Raw genomic sequence first — 23,937 nt, 5'->3', positions numbered from 1 at the left:
GCGTGCTTCCAGTCATCTTGCGCATAACAAAAAGCACACACACTCGTAGTTGACATATTCCGGTGATGTAACACCCCCGCTGTTGGGATTGATTCATGACAAAGCCTCCACAAAAATACCTTGATTTTCGATGGGACTTTAATGTGCCACAAGGAAGTCCATGTTGATTCCTCTACTACCTCATTTGAGTGTCCGCCTACCGGCTGCAGTAATGCTTCCCCTTGTAATTTCATCTTCAGCAAAAATTTATATGCTGACCTTATTGAAAAAACACCTCTTTCATCTTCTCCCCATGCCCAAAAATCCTCAACTCTTCTTGTACACAGCGGTATCTTGACTATGATATTAGCATCCACGGGCAGAAAGACCGCACGTACCTTGTCTTCCCTCCACTTTGCCGAGCTTGGGTCAATCAATTCATCAACGCGTTCTGGCCTGTTTGCCACCAGACACGCCATTGGTCTCATGAGTCCCGAGCGGGGGGAGCCAGTTCTGATCCCAAATTCTGGTATCCTCTCCCGTACCAATCCTTCTAATCAAACCTTGTTCTAGAGCTCCTCTTCCCTCCAAAATAGATCTCCATATCTGCGACGGCCGAACTCCCAGCTCAGCTTCAAGGAAGGACGAAGAAGAGAAATACTTAGCTTGCAATATTCTTGCACTTAACACTAGTAGAAAAGGGGGCTTTTGTCCCGGTTGGTAAGGGCCTTTAGTCCCGGTTTTTGAACCGGGACTAAAGGGTCGTTACTAATGCCTCCCCCCTTTAGTCCCGGTTCTTACACGAACCGGGACTAAAGGCCGTCCACGTGGACGCAGCCTGGAGCTCCACCTTTAGTCCCGGTTCAAAAAATTTATGATATTTTTTTTTTGAAAATTTTTTTTGCGATTTTTTTTAAAATTTTCAAATTTCTGAATTATTTTAACCTCTAATCTCTAATCACCACCCCTCATCACTGCTCAATTTATCCTCTAATCTCTAATCACCCCTCATCATTCCAAATCATCTAACTTCCCGGATGGTCACCCATCCTCTCACTATTCCAGCCTGAGCACGCTTAACTTCCGGGTTCTATTCTCCCTCGTTTCCAAGTCTGCACTTATTGTTTTCCTGACAACAGTAAGATGTCAATTCTATTAACCCTCAGGAATTTAGCTTGAGCATGAAGTGACACATTTCACTGTTTGAGTTTGAAACTATTGTTTTAAAAAACAATAATTATTTAGTAACACTAATATTTTTGGAATAATTAGTTTGACCATTGTTTGACCACTGTTTGACCACAGTTTGACCGGATTTGACCAAAATTCAAAAAAACTGAAATAATTATTTAGTAACACTAATATTCTAGAATAATTAGTTTGACCATTGTTTGACCACAGTTTGACCACAATTAGAAATTTTTTGAATTTTTTTGCCTCTCCCGATCTTAAAAGCCCCGTATCTTTTTTCTGTTAGGTTTTTGAGGATTTTGAAAATGTTTAACGGGGTTCCCCCAGTTAAATTCGGATATAACTTTTCGAGTAGATGATTTTTCATATAAAAAACTTTTTCATCCGAGTTCGTATGCAAAAGTTATGCCCATTTTAAGAAATTCCAGAGAGATTTTGCAAATAAAGTCGAAATTCATATTTGTTAATTTTCCCAACAACTAGACCACATATCACATGGGAAACTTATTTTATTTTATTTTTTTGACATTTCCATCATTTTCTTTTGTTTTTTCTAAAACTGAAAAGGCGGTCCACAGGGGGGTAGAGTTTGATGGGCCCTTTAATAGCAAAAAGAATTTTCATAAAGAATGTTTTTGTTAGACATTTTAATAGCAAAAAGCATTATTATAAAGATTTTTTTGTTAGAAACTAAAATAACAAAATCTGTTTTTGAATAGAATCATAAAACACAGTAATAACAAAATCAAAGAATTCAAATTTGAAAACTAATGGCACTAACAGAAAGTTTATAATTTTTGTGACCTAAAAGCAAAAAGAATTAAAAAATAAAATTTAATAAAATAACTAAAAATAGCAACAGTAAGTATTTTGTTGTAAGTAGAAACAAAATAAAACAAATAAAGCAACAAAGAAAAAAAGTGCCATCTACTGGGGCCACCACGGCCTGAATACGACTAGAAACCCAACCATGGGCCAGGATTCAGGCCCGCAGGTGGCCCAGTAGGCCCACAGGCACACAGTGTACGGTTAGGCCCAAAAGCCTGCAATTGAGAGGAGCTCGAGAGGGTGGGCACAGCAGCGCTTATAAACCACTCTCGAGCTCTCTCAACTAGCGAGGTGGGACTAAACTTTGGCCGCGACGCGGGCAGCACATGTCCTTTGGTCCCGGTTGGTGGCACCAACCGGTACTAATGGGCATCGCACCCTTTAGTCCCGGTTCGTGGCACCAACCGGGACTAAAGGGTCCAGGTGAACCGGGACTAATGCCTTAGCCGCACGAACCGGGACCAATGCTCACATTAGTCCCGGTTCGTGACTGAACCGGGACTAATGTGAATATTGCCCTGTGACGAAAGCCCTGTTTTGTACTAGTGTAAGGTGAGCGGAGACTGAATTATGCGCCATGCTTGTCTTGCCAATAAAGAGAGATTAAAGAGATCAATATCTCGAAATCCAAGTCCTCCCATGTACTTTGGTTTTGTGCAAATATCCCATGATACCCAACATGGTTTCCTCTTCCCTCTCTTGCTTCCCCACCAGAATTGTCTAATCAGAGATGTAATGCTTCCACAAATTCCTCTAGGGAGCCTGAAACAAGACATGGAATATACAGGTATGGCCTGGGCCACTGCCTTTATTAAAACCTCCTTGCCAGCATATGACAACAATTTCTCCATCCACCCTTTAATCTTCTCCCACACCCTGTCCCATAGGTACTTGAAAGTATCATTCTTTGCATGCCCCACATCCGTTGGCATCCCAAGATATCGATCACTCAGCTGCTCATCATGAACCTGCAAAGTATTTTTAATCCCATCCCTTGTCACCTGTGGACATCCTTTACTAAAGAAAATAGATGACTTCTCAGTATTCACTCGTTGTCCCGATGCATTGCAGTATGTCTCCAACAAGTTTGATACCACCTCTGCCCCTTCTGTACTCGCCTTGAACAGCAACAGGCTATCATCAGCGAAGAGCAAGTCGTTGACAACCGGAGCTGTCGGTGCCACCTGGGCTCCAGAGAATGCTGTTGACTGAGGAATTGATTTCAGTAGGCACGAAAGGCCCTCTGCTGCTATCAAGAAGAGGTAAGGGGAAATAGGATCTCCCTGCCGAATACCTCTGCTAGGTTTGAACTCCTCCAACTTTTCTCCATTAAACAGAACCGAGAAGGATACTGACTTGATCATGTTCATTACCACCTTTATCCACTGCTGAGCAAAACCGAGCCTCTCCATCATTGCTTGGAGATAATCCCATTCAAGCCTATCATAAGCTTTCATCATATCCAGCTTGAGAGCACAGTGGCTGTTTTTCTTTGACTTACTCCCTCTCATAAAATGCAAACATTCGTAAGTCGTAATTATGTTATCAGATATGAGCCTACCAGGAACAAAAGTGGACTGTTCCTCTGAGATGATGTCTGGCAAAACCTGCTTCAACCTGTTTGCGATCACCTTCGAAGCAATCTTATACAGTACATTGCACAAGTTGATAGGTCTAAACTGAGCAAGCAAGGTTAGACTCATTACCTTTGGTACGAGGACCAAAAGGGTGTCATTGATACACTCTGCGTCTTCCTCCCCTCTTACTATCCTGAGAACAGCCTTTGTCACTTCAGCCCCATACACATCCCAATGGCGTTGATAAAAATGAGCTGAAAATCCATCCGGCCCCATACACATCCCAATGGCGTTGATAAAAATAAGCTGAAAATCCATCCGGTCCCGGAGACTTTGTGTAGGAAACATCTGAAACAGGGCGGATTTGACTTCCTCTTCCGTATAATCTGCACAGAGAACCTCTGTCGGCATGCCCGTTCTGCCTCAGCGTGTTACATGTCTCAGGCCTTGATTCTGACCAGCCCAACAATTTGACGTAAGTCCGCATAAGCCCAGCAAGTGGGCCGACGCACCTCCTATCCTTCACCCACGGAGCAGAGTAGATCACGCCGCCGCCGCCGCCATTCTCTCCGTCACTCCACCGAGGTAGGGTCCCCGACCCCCGCCTTCCCCAACGGCGCCGCGCCCATGGCTCCTCCGTGCAAGAAGGCGGCGGAATCGGGCTCCCGCGTTCCGGACGAGCTGCTGGAGGACATCTTCGCGCGGATGCCGGCCAAGTCGGTGCAGCGCTGCCGCTGCCTCTCCCGCGCCTGGGCTGCCGCGCTCTCCTCCAGCGGCTTCATCGACCGCCACCTCCGCCTCGCCAACCGCCGGGACGGCTCCCGCAGCCTCGTCTTCCTCCCAGACCCCGACTCGGGCGACGACACCACCGTGCACGCGTGGTCGCCCCGCCGCCCCCTCGTCGCCGTCCGCCGCGTTGCCGCCGTCACCCGCCAGTGCCGCGGCCTCGTCGTGCTGGAGGCCAAAGGGGAGAACCTGCTCTTGGCCTGCAGCCCGGCCCGCGGGCACTACGTCTACAACCCGTCCACCGGCCAGGTGACGGCGCTCCCGGAGGGCAAGGAGGCGTCCGGCGCCTGGCCGCAGAACCATGCCATCCTCGGGCTCGGCTACGACCCAAGCATCCGGAAGCACAAGGTGGTGCGCCTCTATTGCCGCGGTGAGCTCCCTCCGGCGTGCGAGGTCTACGTGCTTGACTCCACAGGGTACTGGAGGGCGCCGTCCGGTGCCGCCAGGACGATGCCGCTAGCCTGGGCAACCAATTACTGCACCGACCAGAGCGTCTTTGCCCAGGGCCAGGTGTACTGGGCCGCCCAGCCGCACAAGAATTACACCGGCGAAAGGGTCGTCATGTCATTCTCGATGGCCGATGAGGTGTTCGGGATTTTGCCGCCACCAGACATGGACACGACGAACTGGCGGATAACAGAGCTCGGCGGGCGCCTTTGCCTCTTCAAAGACATCTCCGCTGTGTGCTCATATGACATCTGGATTCTGCGAGACCCCCTGACGGGCGCTTGGGACCTACATTGCCGCGTCAACCTGGACGCGGCGTCTCCAGCAGCAACACAACTGAGATGCTCCACGAGCGTCATCCCGCTCGACATCGTTGATGATGGCAACCGCGTGCTGCTCAGGCCAGAGCCTTGCAATATCCGGAGGGAAAATTTGGGTGCCCATCAACTTGTTGTGTACGACCCTGCAAACGGAGATGTCGAGGACCTTCTCGCTGATGGCAGCATGATTACTCATCACTCCATGACGCGGAGACCTGCGGCACCGTATGAGGAAAGCCTCGAGTCTACCGGGCGGCCTCATGAGGACATCATCTTCTCGTCCAAGTCCTTGCAGGTTCTGGCGCAGGTGCTGCGTCGGCTACCAGCCCGCATCCTTGGGCGGCTCAAGTGCGTATGTCGGACCTGGCGCGCCATCATCGAGTCTGGCCGCTTCATCAGGCTGCACTACGAGCACACAGGCAGGAGCTCCTTTGCCCGTGTTGTCCTCTCCTCCATGCCTTATGACTGGCAGTTCGCCTCACTGGATTCTTGCCTGAACGACCTGAAACTGGCATGCCAAATGCAGCAGCTACATCGCAGGGTGGTGAGCTCGAAGCCCTGCCATGGCCTCCTCCTCATAGCCCACAACAACTATGGTGTTCACGTGTGCAACCCTGTCACTGGAGCACAGGTTTTCCATTGCAGTTTGCCTTTTAAGCAGCCATCAGACGCTGCTGCTGCTCACCCCGGTTGCGTTGGCTTGGGGTACGACCTATTGAGGGAGGAGCATATCATCGTGGTTCTTGCCTATAAATCACGCAACTTTGACACTGGGAGCTACACTATGGGGTGCAGCATCCGGAGGCTAACGGATTGCGTGACGAAGATGGTGGCTCCTTCGCCACCGATCCCGGTGACCGTCGATGTGCCACCGGTCTATGCAGGGGGCAAGATGTACTGGATGGGGGAGTCACGATTCAGTGCGGGCTGCTCATCAATTCTTGTGTTTGACATCTGCAACGAGTCTTTCGATGTCCTACCAGCACCACTCACCATGGGCGACAGTGGTAGGATGCTCGTGGCGGAGCTCACCGGGCAGGTTCGTGTCGTGCACATTTGCCCAAATACAGAGACGATGACCATATGGCGCAAGCAGGAGCCAGGTACACTTAATGATGGCCGAGGATGGACAAGAGAGCACTGGATACAGCTTGGACAGTGGCCAGACTTCTCACTGAGAACAGAAGCGAGGCTCGTGATTCCGTTGGCTATTGACGATGTCGGACGTATCTTACTTGACACTGGAAGAGCACTGGGGTACTATGACCCAAGAAACCAGACATTGGAGACCGTATACCCGACTACCAGCAGCAGTCTGCAGCTTAACTGCCGCCCAGGCTTCTTCAGCTTAGTTCGTCCAAATTATCGGCAACGTCAGTACTTTTGAACTTCAACAAAGGAAGAAGAAAGATGGTGATGTATGATTGACGTGCTCCGGCAGAATGTCACACTAGTCCATCAATATTTATTTTGCAGTGTCTTCCATCAGTCAAATCAAGATTTTGAAGGCCTATCCAGTCCAGTCCAAGTGCGATTCCCTGGGAATTTTTTTCGGAAGCGTCCCCCAAATAGTTTTACCTCGTGATTTGGAGAACCACACTGCCTACTGCATCTAAAATCTGAAAGTATGTTATGTGGCCGTAGTTTGCATCATCTTTTGTCGCACTTCACTCTAGTTATTGATTCCGATCCGTGTCGTACAGGACTAGTAGACCTGTCATATTCGATTCAGTTTCTTTAGCGTTGTGCAACTTACAACTCGCATTTATTTAACTAGATCAAACTGGAATGTTACCGTGTTGTTATCACTGCCTATGAAGGCTTTTTCTGGGGTCTAAAGTTCAGATTCATGGGCTATTTTGGTGTCTCTGCTCATCACTAAATCTACAATTTGGTAGCTTTGCTCATGAGAGCCTCAGTTTTCGTATTACAGATTAATAGCATTGCTTTGCTGCAGAAATAGACAGCACTCCATAATTGCCAAAATTTCTTATGTTCATCAAATGGTAGGCATCTATCAGGGAGACAGAGTTATTCGTAAGTTCTTTGAGTGCGCTTTGAGCTGATATCAGTGGGTTTGCATGACTAGGAAGGATGATGCTGTGTTTTTTTCCTGCAATTGAGTCAGCTACGCAGGTAAGATATCCATTAACTGTTAAAGCCAGTATTTCTCCCTTGAGCAGTATATCAATTTTTCTTCTGCCATTCTCCCCTTTTCAAGGGAAAAAACCCCACAGCATTTCCCCCCTGCAATTTTTCTTTGCCTCTGCAATTTGGGTTTCTCTTTGGACGTTAGAGAAACATATTTGTTAATTAATTTGGGTATTTTTTCCTAGAAAAGCTGAAGTTTGATTATGGTATGCTTGTTAGAAATAACAAGATCGGACTTTGTGAATTTTTTGGTTTATCAATCGACAGCGAATAAATGTGTTTTCACTTTGTTTCGTGTGGGTTTCTTTCTGGGTACATTTCCACCATTTCCGATCTAGTACTACTTTTCGTGGACATCGATTTCTTTTTGAGACCATAATTTTATGAACATATGCCATCGATTCCTCTTTTTTCTGCAAGGGGGTACCATAAAGTAAAATAGATAAGCACACATTGTCTGTTAGAAGACCAAGATTTTCCATTTTTGTCAACATAAGAGTTCATGAAAGGAGCCATAATGAACATGTGGGTGAAACTGAATTGTGAACTTCCAACTGTCTGTGATGAATTTCTGAATGGTCAAAATGAAAAATGAGTTCTTATGCAAATTTTGTTCATCGGTGATAGTCTTGTTTACTTTATTTTAACTGAAAGGAAGACGGTCTCCTCATGTTCAAACTGCAAAAGCATATAAGTTGAATATAAATTGACCTCAGTTGCTATTGACCTATTCAAAAAAAGAAAAAAAGAAAAAAAGAGTTGCTATTGACAAGCTTGTGTTCGTGGATGGTGAATTGTGAAGTGAAAGTAGTACTCCCACTTTAAACGAATACTACCTCTGTCTTGAATTACTTATTTTAGATTTATCTAGATACAAATAAATCTAGACGTTTTCGTGTCAGATACATCCATAGCTAAAAAAATATCTAAAACAACTAATTTGGCACTGGGTAATACAAAGTAGTGAGCTAAAATGTCTTATATTTGTTTACAGTACTCCCTCCGTTTTTATTTACTCCGCATATTAGAGTTGACTAAAGTCAAACTTCCTATAGTTTGACCAAGTTTATAGAAAAGAATATAAATAGTTACCATAACAAATCTATATGATGTGAAAGTACATTTGATAGCAATAAGCAGTAGAAGAATAACCAGAAGAAGTTTAATCGCTTCCAGAGATCGGAGCCAGACAAAGATAAGACTTCACGGCGGCGCAACACCCTCTCCTCCGGCGAACCTGCGATCGCCGCCTCTAACTGAATGCTCAACTGAGGTCGTGTACAACAACCTTAACCGCACAAGCCTGGGCTGGGCCTACCCCCATCCCTAGAGGAGCCGGGGACTACTACAACAGATAGGCATTTGAAGGACCAAACCACCTACTGAGGACTTTGACACCCAGCCCTTAAGAAGCAGAATCTACAAACCATCTTTCTATTAAAACGAATGTAGCTAACGTGAACTAAAAGCAAGCTCTTGTTCAAGGAAGTAGAAATTGTTAGTTGTTGCTAGCTTGAACTGAGTTGTTCCTGTTGGTGCTAGGGTTGCCAAGGGAGTTGTAGCGAGATGCTGCTAATGCAGCACGGACGTCGAAAGCTCCTCCATAGTCGACGGGGGCACTTCACTTGTCCTGGGGCGGCAGCAGCAAGTTGGGATTCGTTGTTTCTTCGTAGTTGTCGCAATCACTTCAAGCAGTGGAAAGCTGGATGGAGAGCAGCTAGGAGAATAAAGTTCATCTTTACCCCATCTTTCATTCCAACTCTATTTTCTTGTGTGGAAGTGGGTCCTTCTTCTTTTTCCTGACTGATGAAGGTCGAAACTGAAGATCGAATCAAGCGGCGACTATCTTGGCTCATACTACCACCTCCAATAATCCCTTTGGTTGAGGCATCGAATGGCGAACCCCGACCAAAGGGAGTGCATTCCTTTTCATTCGATTTCAAGTAGATACCAAACTTGAACTACGTCTTGCCTTTTGTAGATGAGAAAGCCAACAATTTTGCAAGGAGTTGATAATTGCACTTGAAGTAGTAAGTTTAAAGACAGTTGAAACTTAATGGCACCGTTTAACCAAGCACTCTTGTAGCTTCGGAAACTCCGTGTTCAGATCGGTGAGGCAAGAGACGAATTCATCGTCAGTTACCTCCACGATATCCAAGTGACCTCCGGCTCAGCCCACGACTTCCTTCCCTTCGCATAGCTCAGGTGACTCCCTTCCCCCTTTTTTCCCAGAATGAATTAGCCCGACACGACGAATCCTGCCCTCCTGTCTTTCTTTCTCATTGAATGAACCACTGCCTGGGACGCCCCTATGCCTATGAATTCAATGATTTAAGGGCCCCGGGAGGAAACTTCGTGACCTGCACCGAAAAGGTGGCTGACTGGGCTTTCTCCTAGATCAAAGCGGATCAGCTCGCCAAATTCGTCGATCGAATCGGGCGCCCCGGAACGTCGAATGAAAGTGGTCTTTCTACAACCCTATTTATATGATTTTTAGGGCCCCTTTCCCCCTATCCCTCAAATAGGTCTCATGTTGGCACTCAATCGCTAAGAGCAGCCAACAACTTAACTTGCAGGCTTTAAAACCTGCTCATACGGTAATGGCGAGGGGCGGGATCTAATCTCATTCTATGGGAACAACTTTCATTTCTATCTTTTGGCTTGAATCTAATGATGCTGATTTGTTATTGTATATGTTAATATTTTTGTCTCTAAACTTGTCAAAGTTTACAAAGTTTGACTTTGACCAAAGCTAATACGCGGAGTAAATAAAAACAGAGGGAGTACATTGCAATAATCAAAGAGAAGAGTATGCTTTTGGTCCCTCAAGTTCCCCAAAAGTATAGACTTGGTCCCTCAAGATTTTTTGGTATACATTTGGTGCTTTAAGTCTCAAAACCGGATAAGATCGGTCCAAAACAAAATTTTAAGCATGTTGACCGGGTTCGACCATGTTTGACCGATGAATGATAAATTCAAAAAATAGCGAAAAGATTGTGAAATAAAAAAATTGGCTAGAGCTCCTCGGATGTTATTTGACCACAAAAATTTACATGCACCTAGCACACCCAAGCGTGTTGGTTGTCACGAAATTTCAGATTTTTTTTAATTTACTATTTACCAGTCAAACATGGTCAACATGGTCAAACCCGGCCAAATCCCGGTCAACATACTCAAAATCTGGTTTTGGACCAAACTTATCAGGTTTTGAGACTTGAAGGATCAAATGTATAAAAGAAAATCGAGGGACCAAGTCTAAATTTTTAGGGAACTTAAGGGACCAATAACATATTTTTCTCATAATCAAACGATAGCTAGCTAGCTGCTTAGACATGAATTATGAAGTGAAAGTCCAGTACATTTCAATATGCAAATATTGTACTTGTCGGCTATAAGCTTAGCAATAGATGATGTGGCAAGATCATATAGCCAGCAACTTGGCTATACTATTAACCATGCTCTTAGACAGGCGGATATGTCCGATTTGTTTGTACGGGCCAACTAGGTAACTGTGTGGTGCACATTTTCATGTTAAATACTCATAAGCTAATAAATATCCATACGAGCCAGCTAGGGAACTGGGTGATGCACATTCTCAAGCAAATAGTATACGTCATATCAATATATTGGTACGAGTCAGTTAGAGCCGTATGGTACACATTCTCAATTCTAAGCCAAAGGGTACAAGCTAAACCAATATATTTGTAAGACCCAGGGAACCACTTAATGCACATTCTCAAGCCAAATATCACACACCAAACCAATATATTGAGCGAGCTAGAGAACCGCCAAAGAGTTCATGCAAAATCAATATATTCGTACAAGCCAGATAGGAAACCGCATGGTCTACATTCTTAAGCCAAATAGTACTCGCCAAACCAATATATTCGTAAGAGACAGCTAGGAAACCGCGTGGTGCACATTCTCAAGCCAAATAGTAGTACACGTCAGACAATGTTGTATTGTATGGGTCAGCTAGGGAACCACATGGTTCACATGGTCTAGCCAAATATAGTACTACAAGCCAAACCAATATATTCATATGAGCCAGCTAGGAACCATGTTATGCACATCCTCAAGCCAATTATTACACGCCAAACGGATCTGGCACAGTCTTGGAGAACTTATAGCTTTGTGTTGCGTTCTGCAGCCATATCCAAAATGTGTGACTCCTCAACCAAAAAGCATTAAGTCTTTTTTAGAAGAAAAAAAACGCCCTTAACGTAGGTTTTTTCTGAGATTGTTTTGCAAACTTGTTGGGAATTAGTATCAGATATTTATGTAGAGTTGTTGTTGTTTTCTTTCTTCCGAATTAGTACTTTTGCATGAGCATTTTGCTCAGTTCGCTGTATTTGTATCAGATATTTATGCATCCAACTATTTGGTTACCTGCTTCTGTACATGTATTGTGCAGAAAAAAAGAACAGGCCATACTGGCCATGTGGAATGGCATCAGGCCCATTCAAAAATAGCATTAGGATTTTGATGTTATGAAAGCCGACAACAAGCCACATTGCACTTCTACTTTCAGCTTTCAGCTTTCAGCTTCGACCAACACCTCATTTTGTGTCACTTTTGCCGATGGCCTCAGCCTCTCTAAAAAAACCCACCCACATCATTATTGTTTTAGGGCTATCCACAGAGTTCAGTAGAAACAAACAACAAACGATGCCGGTCAAAACTTAGTTAACAAACTGCCGAGATATCGAACTTGGTTTACAAACAACATTACATAATATAAAAAATTCCAATCAAGTTTACATACTTGAGATCTTCAATGTCATGACAAATGCCAGCATGAAAGGAGCTTACATAATTTTCAAAACGTTTCGGTATAGGAAACAATCTTTCTGGATCCAGCTTCTAACAGATAGCCCACAGCTTACCAAGCAGTCGCAAGAGAATCACCTTCGATTTTGCTGTTCGTTCAAGGTCGCAATAAGACCTCTTCTCCTTTGACTGAAACACTGAAACTGGATTTGTTCTTTTTCTAATTTTTGTTCTCCACTTGTCGTGTATCACTTGTACTACCAACTAATTTGGATTACACAGGCTGATGATGCCTGGACGGCAGCAGCATTGTATTCTAAGCAACTTCATTGCACGGCCTGCAGGCAGATGTTATCATTAATCATTAATAATCAAGTAAGCAGTTAAACCATAAGCTGGGAAAGTTTCCCAAATGATGCCGATAATAAGGAGACGCTACAGAGGTTGGGCTGAATAACCTTTTGGATAGCCATGTTCATCGTCTTACTGCTCATTCTCGGCTTCGAGCCATTTGCTGCCGCCGGCGATCCACTGGAGCAGATCTGCAACACCAGCATCCCCTATAATAGCACCTACCAAGCTAACCTTGAGCTCCTATCTACTGTGCTATCCAGGAATGCCTCATCCACAGGAACCAACCAGCCCAAGGGCTTCGTCCGAACTGACCAAGACCCCATTTATGGCGTCGCACAGTGCCCCGGCGACACCATCGCATCTGCATGCTCCAGCTGCATCACCACCGCGTTCCATGATGCTTGGCGGCTCTGCGGATCGCAAATGGACATGCATTTCTTGTATGGGGACTGCATCGTCCACGTCTCCACTGAGGACCTTGTCTACAACTCCAGTTTTGTGCTACACAGGTTGCTGATCTTTAGGGACACCACGGATCCCAGCATTCAATTCATTGAGATCACCAACTTCACCGACGCCAGCATTGATGGCAACATCAAGGTGCTGCTCCAAGAGACAGCCAAACAGGCAGCCTACAACTCTACAATGATGTACGCCACCGGCCGCCTGGATTTATCCGAGGGACTGCCGCTGCTGTACTCTATGGCGCAGTGCAACCTGGACCTACGACCAAATGACTGCTGGGATTGCCTCGACAATATCAGGAGCGCAGCAAGGGGTTCCTTCCACGAGCAACATGGTGAATGGATTGCTGGTGTTTGGTGTAATTTCAGGTACAGCACGTATCAGTTCTACAATGACCAGCCCACGAAGAAGACCGGCTGGTCAGATGTTGTAGATCCAACAACAAACATGCCGGCGCCAGGGCCGGTTGGTGTTCCAAGGCAGAAAGATAAGAGTAAGACAATATGTTATTTCTTTCCCCAAAACTAGTCTGTCTTCCATTTTTCCTTCTTCTAAAGAGCATTTTTCCCATATCTTATACCTGTTTGTATTCATATTATTCCTATCACATCTTTATTACACAGAAATTGACTATACTGCAGCATCCTTATGAATACAAACTTGGTGCCCATCAGACTCAAGCATCATTAGGCTTGATGAAATTGACTACTCCAAAACTTCATTTAACTCGATGCTTGAGTCTGATGGGAACCCAGTTGACGAGTAGATTTGTGCTGGAACAGTGAGCGGGGTTATGGGTACAGAGCACCTTTCAATATAGATCTAAGTCTCTAGATCTAATGACCGCAAATCAATTTCGATGATTCTGAAAGACATAACACCCATATAGATCTAATGACCGCAAACCAATTTCGATGATTCTGAAAGACATAATTAATTCACCCATATAGATCTAATGACCGCAAATCAATTTTGATGGTTCTGGAAGACATAATTAATTTACCTGGGTGGGGTGACAGCTACCCTTTGATCAACGCTTTAATTCAACAACCATGCTTGCGATGCAGCCTTAGACTATATTATATGTTGAAATATTCTTTATAACATGCAGAAAATGTCCATTTTTCAACACTAAACTATTACAAAAGTTTGTATTTCCCTTAACATCCAAAACCGGTTGTGCTCCACCTTGAACTGTTGAATCCGTTCAATTTACCCCATTGGCCCTGTTCCAAGTTGTTTTAGCTGACTCAGAAGACACATGCTGTACCTCTATACGTCAGCAAAATCCAATCTCGGTAGCTTGAGTACAAAAAAACAGAGAAACTAATTCTCACAATACTATTTTCTGATTTCCCTGGTTTTTTGCATTTTTTTATAAATGTTTCGTATTTTTTTAATCTTCACTTGAGCTGCAAACATGGCAAGGGGCTGCCGTGCAGAAGTGATGCTACGTGTCTACCACATGTCATCCAAATCAGCTCAAAACCGCTTGGGATAGGGCCAAAGGGCTATAGTGAACAGATTCAATCTTTCAAGGTTAAAAACAACTGGTTTCAGATCTTAAGGTTGAAAAGTGAACTTCTGCAACAAGAGGTTATAATATGTTAGAATATTCCTCAAAACATAAATACCAAAGTTTATAGTGTAGTTACATTGGTTGATTTGTCTAATCAACTAACCACCTATGTTTGTCTGAAATCTTTCGTTTTAGGGCATATAATAAAGGTATGGATCATTACCACTGCTATGCTTCTACTAGCATCATTTTTGTGCTTCTTCGTATGGTTTAAACTATTCAAAAGGAACATTAAAGGTTAGTTATGGAAATGTTGCTGTACTCACAAATCTCTTAGGCTGTTTAGATTCATATATATTCGCTTACCTGAAAGGATTACATAAACTCTGATTTTTGGAATTTGGTAAAGTGAGCTCTCAGGAAGATGAAGAGCTAGTCTGGGGGATAGGGAGGAGTTCGGAGCTCAAGCTTTTTAACTTTTCACAACTATCAGATGCTACGAGTAACTTCTCAGATGAAAATAAATTGGGGCAAGGTGGCTTTGGCCCAGTATACAAGGTAAAAGAACACATTTATCCATGTACACAAAGAGAACAAAAATTGAACCTAGTTTGCATCGATCACTAATTTGTACGACCTAGTGGATTTTATACATGTAGCTTTAATTTTACTCACAAGCATGGGGGGTTACCGATCAGAAGATGAGTAAACCGCTTCTATTTCGCAAGATGATATCACTGATCAAGCTCTTTTAAACCTCCACAGGGCCAGCTTCCTGAAGGTTTGGAAATAGCAATTAAGAGACTAGCTTCGCAGTCTGGGCAGGGTTTCACAGAGTTTAAAAATGAAGTCCAACTCATAGCCAAGCTCCAGCACACAAATTTGGTTAGGCTATTGGGATGTTGCTCTCAAGGAGAAGAGAAAATATTAATCTATGAATATTTGGCAAATAAAAGCTTGGATTTCTTTATCTTTGGTATTACTCCTTGTAGTTTCCTGTTACAGATTATGGGTTAACTCTATCTACTAAAATTATCCCCACAACCTTCCTCCCCATCTAATATACATATATCATTAACTTGTGTGCAGATGAAACTAAAAAGGCTTTATTGGAATGGAACAAAAGAAAAGCGATTATCGAAGGGATCGCACAAGGACTTCTATATTTGCATAAACACTCTCGATTACGTGTCATACATAGAGATCTTAAAGCAAGCAACATCCTTTTGGACATTGAAATGAATCCCAAAATATCAGATTTTGGGCTTGCAAAAATATTCAGTTCAAATGATACTGAAGGGAACACAAAAAGGATTGCTGGGACATAGTAAGCTCTTCTTACAAATTAGTCCATCCTGCATAAGTCAGCCAAATAAAAAACTGAGATAGAAGTTTTGTTTTCCCTGCCTTTTCAGTGGGTATATGGCTCCCGAGTATGCTTCAGAGGGTCTCTTCTCAATCAAATCTGATGTATTCAGCTTTGGTGTGCTGATTCTCGAGATCATCAATGGAAAAAGAAACTCGTGTTTCCATCAAAATGGGGACTTCTTCAACCTTCTTGGATATGTAAGTATTTTTTGTATCCAATTTTCAAAATTATTTGATTATCTAAAAACCTTATTTAATATGTCTCTATGCTCTTGCTAGGCATGGAAGTTGTGGAAAGAGGAAAGATGGCTGGAGTTCGTCGATGAATCAATAGTTTCAGAGTCTGACATGTTAGAGACAATGAGGTGTATCAACATCGCACTGCTCTGTGTGCAAGAGAATGCGGTTGACAGACCCAGCACAACAAGTGTGGTTGCGATGCTAAGCAGCGAAACTATGGCCCTGCCTGAACCTAAGCATCCAGCGTATTTCGGTTACGGAGGAAGAGCCACCTAGTGCTAATGATGTGACAATGTCTTCTCTACAGGGCAGATAGTATCATCCTGCATGATGTGTTTTTCTGTGCTGCTGCTTTGCTGAGGGAGCTCACTCTGTTTTTTTAACACTAAAGTTCTGACAGAAACACACACAAACCTTTGGACTTTGGTTAAAGATGGCATGAACGGAAGACAATCTACTCATGTCAGTAAAAGATGACTAATTAGTGTTTATATTGTAATGTTGAATCATAAGCATACACCTCAGTTGTTGATGACGAACTGTGAGGTAGAGTACATTTCAGGTTGGCGTTTGCCTTTGCGTAGAGAAATAAAAGGGTGGTAGGCTAAGATTATGATTATTCATCCAACCACATAATCAAGCCTTTGTACAGAAATCATAATCATAAACACACATGGCCTATATATTTGGCATATGCACTGAATCGATTCAACGCAGTGGTAAAATCCCCGAAGCTGACCTCGTTTGAAGGATCGATTCGTTTGACAGAAACACACCTATGGCATATCCTGCTCGATGTGTCTTTGTGCCGCTGATTCACTTAGTGTCTTAGGGGGCGCGTTTTGTTCGACACACACATACACACATACCTTTGGTCAAACATGGCAAGAAAGGAAGACAATCTATCTACTCATCTTCAAACAGCAAAAGCAGATGGCTAATTAATTTGCATATCGTGACGCCGAATCGTACGCGCTCACCTCGGTTGCTAATTTCTAGTGACGACTTCCTGCTCATGCCAATGAATTGTGAAGTGCAGTACATTTCAGGTTGGAGTGTCTCTTTGTGCAGCAATGGCAATGCCTACCTACAAACAAACCTAAGGGTGATGCATATTATTAGCCCAGGCATAGAAGCTTTTGCACTGAAATCCGAAGCACGAACATCACCGGTGCTGCAGAATGGCTATCTTTACTGAATCGACTCAACTCAGCGGTTCCATTCCCCCAACAAAAATCCCCAAAGGATGGATCGAAATCCCGGGTTACCTGTCATCTTCGGGCGAGGAGGCAGGAAAGACGCCGCCTCGATCCACCCCTGCCGTCGCCGCCGACGCCGACCACCTCCGGATCCATCGGGGGAGAGCCGCCGGAGGTTGCTGCGAAAGTCGGCGCGGCCCTGGCTAGAACAAACGAAGGTGTAGCGAGCCCTACGAGGAAGGGGAAGGAGATGTGTCGGGTGTCAAATGGCGAGCCGCCGATGACGCGCACGCGCAATCCTATTCCACGCGCAGGTCGCTAACCGCGTACCCTCCGCACCCGCTACGTACTGATTTTGGGCCCGCCCAAACCAGCTCCACTCCCAGACCGGGTTTTTTTGTGTCTGTTTTACCATTTCACCTTACGGTTTTTTCGTTTTTTATTTTAGTTATTATATCTCCTTTCTTTTTTATTTATCGATTTTTCTTATTAGTCTTTTATTTTCATTTCCTCTCTCATTTTCTTTTCTTTTTCATTTTAACTTCTCTTTTTTCAACATAAGCATCTTTTCACATTCGTGTGCATTTTTTCAAATATTGTACGTTTACTGATTCCGCGCTTTTATGATTGTGACATTTTTAAATTCACGAATGTTTTATGAAATTGTAAAAAATTCCAAACTCACAACGATTACAACAAATTAGCGGATAATTTTAGAATTTACGCAAATAACAAATTTTTTGAAGATTTTCTATAAATTGTGAACATTATTTCAAATTCGGGAACAATTTTTGAAATGCATGAATATTTTAAAGAAATAATGAACATTTTCTTGAACCAGCAAACGTTTTTTGCATCGATGAACTTTTTGTTATTCACAATCATTTGCTAGTTTTTGTGAACAAATTTCTAACAATATATGACCATTTTCCTACATCGATGAACTTTTTCTGATTTGATGAACATTTCTTGAATCGCTGGACATTTTTTGAATTGGCGAAGATTTTTTGAATCGGCGGATATTTCTTAAATTCATGAACAATTTTTTGTTTGGTGAACATTTTTTCGAATTCATGAACATTTCCCGAATCAGCTAATTTGTTATGAATCATGGAACTCCTTTTATAATTGACGATCAATTTTTTATTTATGTGAAGATTTTTAGAAAAATTATGATTATTTTCTGAATTCATGAACATTTTTTGAATATACGAACATTTTTTTCAAAATCTCACACATATTAAGATTTCTGGGAAAAAAATTCTAAATTCACATTTTAAAAAATAGAACTTTTTTGAAATCCCGAATTATTCTAAATATGAAAAAAAGAACATAATAGAAAAAGCAAAAAGAAAATAGCAAATAGCAAATAAGAAACAGGGGTCATGCAGCCTTGCTCATGGGCCAACGCATCACACGCCTAATAGGAGGTCTCTGACGGCACCACATAGGCTGGTAGTAGTTTTTTCCGCTGGCCTTTTATGTCGCGAAATGTTAACTCGCGAACTTCCCTATGGGGTCCAGCGAACGCCCCACAGGCATTGGATCCAGGTCACATGGATGCTAATTTTTGTAAATCGCTGGCATTTTTTATGTTATGTGTCAACTTTTTCTTCCGATCAATGGGCTGACCAAATCGCTCGCTAGCCTCTATGTGGCAGGGCGACAGTCTGGTGCATAGAGCGGCAATGTTTTTTTCAAGGGGACACAGAGCGGCAAATAGGGTTTGTGTCGAGAAACACTTCTATGGTGGGTGGAGATGGACCCCCGAGCCAGCTTTATGAATTTGGATTTGGGCCAAGCTTTTAGTCCCCATAGGGCCCAAGCAAAACACAAGCTTCTGGACCAAATCTTCTGCATTTGCTAAAAAAAAATCTTCTGCATCCGGCGGAAAAGTCGGCCTGCGAGCCTAGTGCAGCCAACTGACCGGTGATTCCACTAAGGGCTCCTTTGATTCAAAGCAATTCTATTGGATTTTTGAATGATTGAAATCCTTAGAAAATTTTCCTATGTTGGTCCCTTGATTCATAGGATTGGATCCACTAGGAATTTTTTTCTATGGAATCTCTTGTACTCCCTCCGTAAACTAATATAAGAGCATTTAGATCACTAAAGTAGTTATGTAAACGCTCTTATATTAGTTTACGGAGGGAGTACTATTTTGCATAGTAATCTAACATCACTCCAATCTCTTTTTACAATTCCTTTATTTTTTTTGTATGGCATCAAACACTTCATAGTAATCCTATAAGATTCAAGTGGACGTGTCACCCTAATCCTACAAATTTTTTTTATTCCTACGTATTCAAAATCGTGTGAATCAAAGAGGCCCTAAATACAAATATTTTTCCCCGCAAAAAAAAGAGGCCCTAAATAATAAAACTGACTGAGGATGGCAGTTTGCCGACTACGCGCGCATGCGACCGACCGCGCGCACCTGGCATGTCGGGCGACCGAGCCAAAGCCATCACATGCTCCGAGCCAATGAGGCGTACGTGCGGGTGCGGCACGGTCACCGCCGGATTAAACTACACGAACCCCCACACATAGGCAGGCATATGATTGCCCCGCCGTGGAACCACCTGAGACCACCACCACCTTGGCTCGCTGTCCGCCGGAGGATCTTTATCGCGTCGCTGACTCGAGGTACGTGTAGGGGCGGCTGGCTAGCTTTCTCCCAACTGTGGATCTGAGAAATTATATTGACACCATGACATGTTTGGTTGATCATGTCATAGAAAACAATACCAGAGTCGAATACAATGATACACATTCCTTCCAACCAATGCAAAGATGCCTTGACGCTGCGATAATGTGGCAGAAATTAATCAGTGGTCAAATGGAAGTCGTACGTGGTATCATTGGAGATCCGCACTGTGCAACATATTCTTGCAACTTGCACGTACGGAGGAATGCAGTATTATGTAGTACATGCTGCATGATCGGCGGTACTTTGGAGTTCGATCCTGCGTTCGCAATCATCACCACCCAAAGGCCATGTGCGGCCGCAAATGATTCAGTAGTTAGCCAGATACTAGCTCGCTTGCTAATCAAGCTCCCACAGATAGATCGATGGGAGGGAGAGCCCCTGCCCTTATGATCGAGTTAGTTACAAAGTACAGACGGGCAGCCGTTGTATTAGTACAGTAGCACACCATGCATGATTCGAATAACATGCCCTTGTCGGGCTAATAATACTACTAGCTAGTAAGATTTCGTTGCACATTATTTGTCGCGTCGGCTAGCTATGTATCGCTAGCTAGCTAGTTAATGGCGATCCAATATGTGCTAACCAACGCTTGCAATTATCCTGTAGTACTAGAGATCATGGTGCATGATTAACGATTAGTTATGGCATTTGTTCCTGCAACTGTATAGGCTTTAGTTTCAGTTATGCATGTTTAACGACCAAAAATATATTCTCTCGAGATACTAGATTAGATTAGATGCGCTAACCGGCCAACGGGCAGGTAGCTAAGCGAGCTGGACTGGATCAGGCCGTACTACCATGGAATCAACGACCAATTTACTTCTCTACGTCCGAGTCACCACGGCCATGATCATCCATTCCTCCATCACACCATGTTGCTGTTAACAAACCCTGCTCTGTATATGGATCATGCATGCATGACCTGCCTTGCATGCTGTACTTAGTTTAGACTAAATCTGCATAGCTAAATCAAACAAAAAAATGGATGGTTTCTGCACAGAAAAATGTATTATTAAGCAATAAAAACATTGATATCAAATGAAAAACATGTTTGCCCCAAACTTGACTAGTTAGAGCGGACATTCGGGAAAAATAGTTGAAGAAGTTGAGTAGGTGACACACCCGAAATAAAAAGGGAGCGAATGTTTCGAACTCTGTCAAGTTGTCCCCCTCTCCAGAAACCCTAGTCGTCGCCGCTCCACCCACTCCCCGAGGGCGAGGCCATGGATCCCCTCCTCCTCCGCCTACCGCTTTCAGGGCAGGAGGGGTGGGGAACCCCCGATATCCATTGTAGCGTTGTGGTTAGGTCTCTTAGGACTAGAGTTTTGATCTATGCGACAACACTATGGTGGCTATAGCTGCATTATGCGGATCAGGAAAAAGCTTTCCCCCATTCATGGTCCACCTCGTTGTCCACGGTCATGTCGGTGGCGGTAGAGGAGGTTGGGGGATCATCCTGTTGCTAGTCTTCTGCAGTGGTCGATCTGATTGTGTCTTCGTATTATACCGATGGTCTTCAAAGGCCTCTTTCAGCAGAGCGGACAATGCAACATTGTGTTTTGGTCTTCTCTACGTCGAAGACACGGCCATGATCGTCCATTCGTCCATGCGGATGTTTAAGAACCCTCTGTATATCGATCATGCATGTACGACCTTCCTTGTTGTACTTAGTTTAGACTAAATGCCCCCTAAACTTTTTGAAATCTGCATAGCTAAATATATTTGTAATGGAGGATGGTATTTGCATCGATATATGACCAAACATTGTGCTATTATATTATTTTTTAAAACATTGATATCAAATGAAAAATCTGTTTTCCCCATATTTGATTAGTGAAAAATGGATATTCAGGGAAACTAGTGTAGGAAGTTTTTTTTTACGAGATAATTCTTGTATTACTCAAAAATCAAGTGTTACAATCACGACGAACAATATCAGTGACTTCCTCTGGACCTGATCCAAGCCACACCGCGGTTCGTGCTTGAGATCTCCCAAAGTTCGCCATTACATGACTAGCTAAATTTTGACAACGTTATATGTGAGTAATACAAGAATCACGTTCACTCAGGTTCTTTTTGATCTCCTCCACAAGAAAAGCATACTTTGATCTGTTACTTCCTTCACTCTGCACCATCTTAACTGCTTCAAGACAATCAGATTCAATGTCTATGGGGAGGCTGCTCCATTGCGAGGCCAACATGAGACCTTCTTTGATAGCAAGGATCTCGGTTTCCAGTACGTCATCGCAAGAGGACAAATGGCGACATGAACAGAATATGATACTCCCCACATGGTCTCTCAGAACCATTCCAGCTCCACCTTGTCCGTTGAGTACAGACTCGTCAGTATTCAGCTTCACACGACCAATCACCGGCGGGAACCATGGGATATTAGGAATGGCCCTTTTGTTGCAAGTGTTCACCAACAGCGGGTAGCAGGATGTAGCTGGGGCCTTTCCTTTAGATGCTTTAGCTTCTGGATCCATAGCAATGGAATCAAGTGATGCAAGGTACGTAGGTCGCCAAAAAAGAAGTAGGTGAGTAGGTGACGCACCAGAAAAGAAAAGGGAGTGAATGTTTGGGTCTCCGTCAAGTTGTCTCCCTCTACAGAAACCTTAGCCGCCATCGCTCCACAGGTCTCCTCCTCCTCCGTCTGCCGCTTCGGCAACAGGAGGGGTAGGGACCATAGATTTGTGTTGCAACATGTAGTTAGGTCTCTTGGATTAGAGTTTAGATCTATGGCGACAACCCTAGCTATGGCGGTGATAGTTGCGTCATGTAAATCAGGAACAATATTTTCCTGACTCAGTTGTATTTGGATGGTCTACATGGGGCATCGAGTATCGCTCATGGTGCGCCAATGCCGACTACAGGAGGAAGACAACATCAATTTTCCCTAATGACTTATGTGTAATATTTAATTTTATTAGATGGTTGGGTGCATCTAATATATGTCATTTGTTGTTTCAAAACAAAAGAAAAACATTTTACTGCCTTATCTAACGTGTGTTTCTCTCGGTGGAGTACCATTTTGTTTTTCTGGTTTCGAGGGTGATATGCTTGCCGGTGGTGGTCTAGTTGTTGCTTGTTGCCTACACCCGACCCCATCCCTCTGCCCAAATAAATGTACCAAGGGCCCGATGGCGAAAGGCGGTGGGCGGGGATATTATGTTTATGGGATACTATGTGTTATGTTCCTCGCTTAGTGACACATATGTCATATCACTCTTCCAAAGACTGCAGGGAAGTGGCAGTGTGAGCCCGGAAAGCACTCTTTCAAAGATACCTGATTCTTCGTGAGTGGAGTGTGTGAAATGAAGAAGAGAAAAGGAGGTGATAATTCTTTGAATTGACAGGCCCGGGTAGGAGCCCACTATGCATTTGAATGTTCCTTCCTTTTCCACGTAGAGTATGTGCCGACTAGACCTGACATGAGCAACCCCGCTAGATAGGCTGGTGTTCAGGCATGGCTCAGGTCTCGATTTTCCACTGAACCTCAACTTGAAAACTGAAAAAAGCACGAGCACATGTTTCCTTTAAGAAAAAAAATGTGTGATGCTTGATTTTCTTATCTTTAAATAATCGTTTCATATTGTTGGTCTGAAAGTAGCGTTTACTAGGCCTTGAGCCGGGCTTGACATTCATATTTGGTTTTGAAAAGCCCAGTACAACCTAGGGGATGCCCAACCAGTTGGCTAGTGTCGGGAGCAGCTATGTATCACCTGTTGCGGGACCAAAGGTGGTCTTGCCTCAAGGGCGCCCTCAGTCGCTACTATTGGGCCTGCCCAACTAGCTTCTTGCATGTTAGTTTGTTCTTCTTTTTGTGTATTCATATTTTTGAAAATATTCTAATAGATATATTCCAAAATTGAAAATTACTTAAATTTTGAAAATTCGAATTTAAAAAATATTAATGATTTTTAGAAAATTTTAGCATCATTTAAAAAATGTTGCTAGCATTCAAAAGACATTTTATGACACTTGCAATGTTCACGCATTCAAAAAATTAAATTTTTAGAAAATGTACTTTAAA

General features: G+C 43.5%; 2 protein-coding genes across 2 annotated transcripts; both read left to right on the top strand.

Annotated features, from left to right (window-relative positions):
• The first annotated feature begins 4,055 nt into the window (after window positions 1-4,055).
• Window positions 4,056-6,989, top strand: LOC123169180 (uncharacterized). The gene has a single exon (XM_044587028.1). The coding sequence runs from the start codon at window positions 4,203-4,205 to the stop codon at window positions 6,513-6,515; it is 2,313 nt and encodes a 770-aa protein (XP_044442963.1). The 5' UTR covers window positions 4,056-4,202; the 3' UTR covers window positions 6,516-6,989.
• A 5,531-nt stretch (window positions 6,990-12,520) lies between these two features.
• Window positions 12,521-16,271, top strand: LOC123170746 (cysteine-rich receptor-like protein kinase 6). Its single transcript, XM_044588524.1, has 4 exons — window positions 12,521-13,361; window positions 15,645-15,714; window positions 15,803-15,953; window positions 16,035-16,271. The coding sequence occupies exons 1-4, from the start codon at window positions 12,521-12,523 to the stop codon at window positions 16,269-16,271; spliced, it is 1,299 nt and encodes a 432-aa protein (XP_044444459.1).
• Window positions 16,272-23,937: the final 7,666 nt, after the last annotated feature.

Source organism: Triticum aestivum, chromosome 7D (genome assembly GCF_018294505.1).
Source record: "Triticum aestivum cultivar Chinese Spring chromosome 7D, IWGSC CS RefSeq v2.1, whole genome shotgun sequence".
Taxonomy (NCBI): domain Eukaryota; kingdom Viridiplantae; phylum Streptophyta; class Magnoliopsida; order Poales; family Poaceae; genus Triticum; species Triticum aestivum.
This window is presented reverse-complemented; position numbering and strand designations above follow the sequence as displayed.

Excerpts from the sequence above, each read along its gene's own strand:
- LOC123169180 (XM_044587028.1), top strand. The coding sequence starts at position 4,203 with ATGGCTCCTCCGTGCAAGAAGGCGGCGGAATCGGGCTCCCGCGTTCCG.
- LOC123170746 (XM_044588524.1), top strand. The coding sequence starts at position 12,521 with ATGTTCATCGTCTTACTGCTCATTCTCGGCTTCGAGCCATTTGCTGCC. Across the intron at positions 15,715-15,802 it reads AAAAGGATTGCTGGGACATA|TGGGTATATGGCTCCCGAGT; the intron begins GTAAGCTCTTCT and ends CTGCCTTTTCAG. Across the intron at positions 15,954-16,034 it reads TCTTCAACCTTCTTGGATAT|GCATGGAAGTTGTGGAAAGA; the intron begins GTAAGTATTTTT and ends TGCTCTTGCTAG.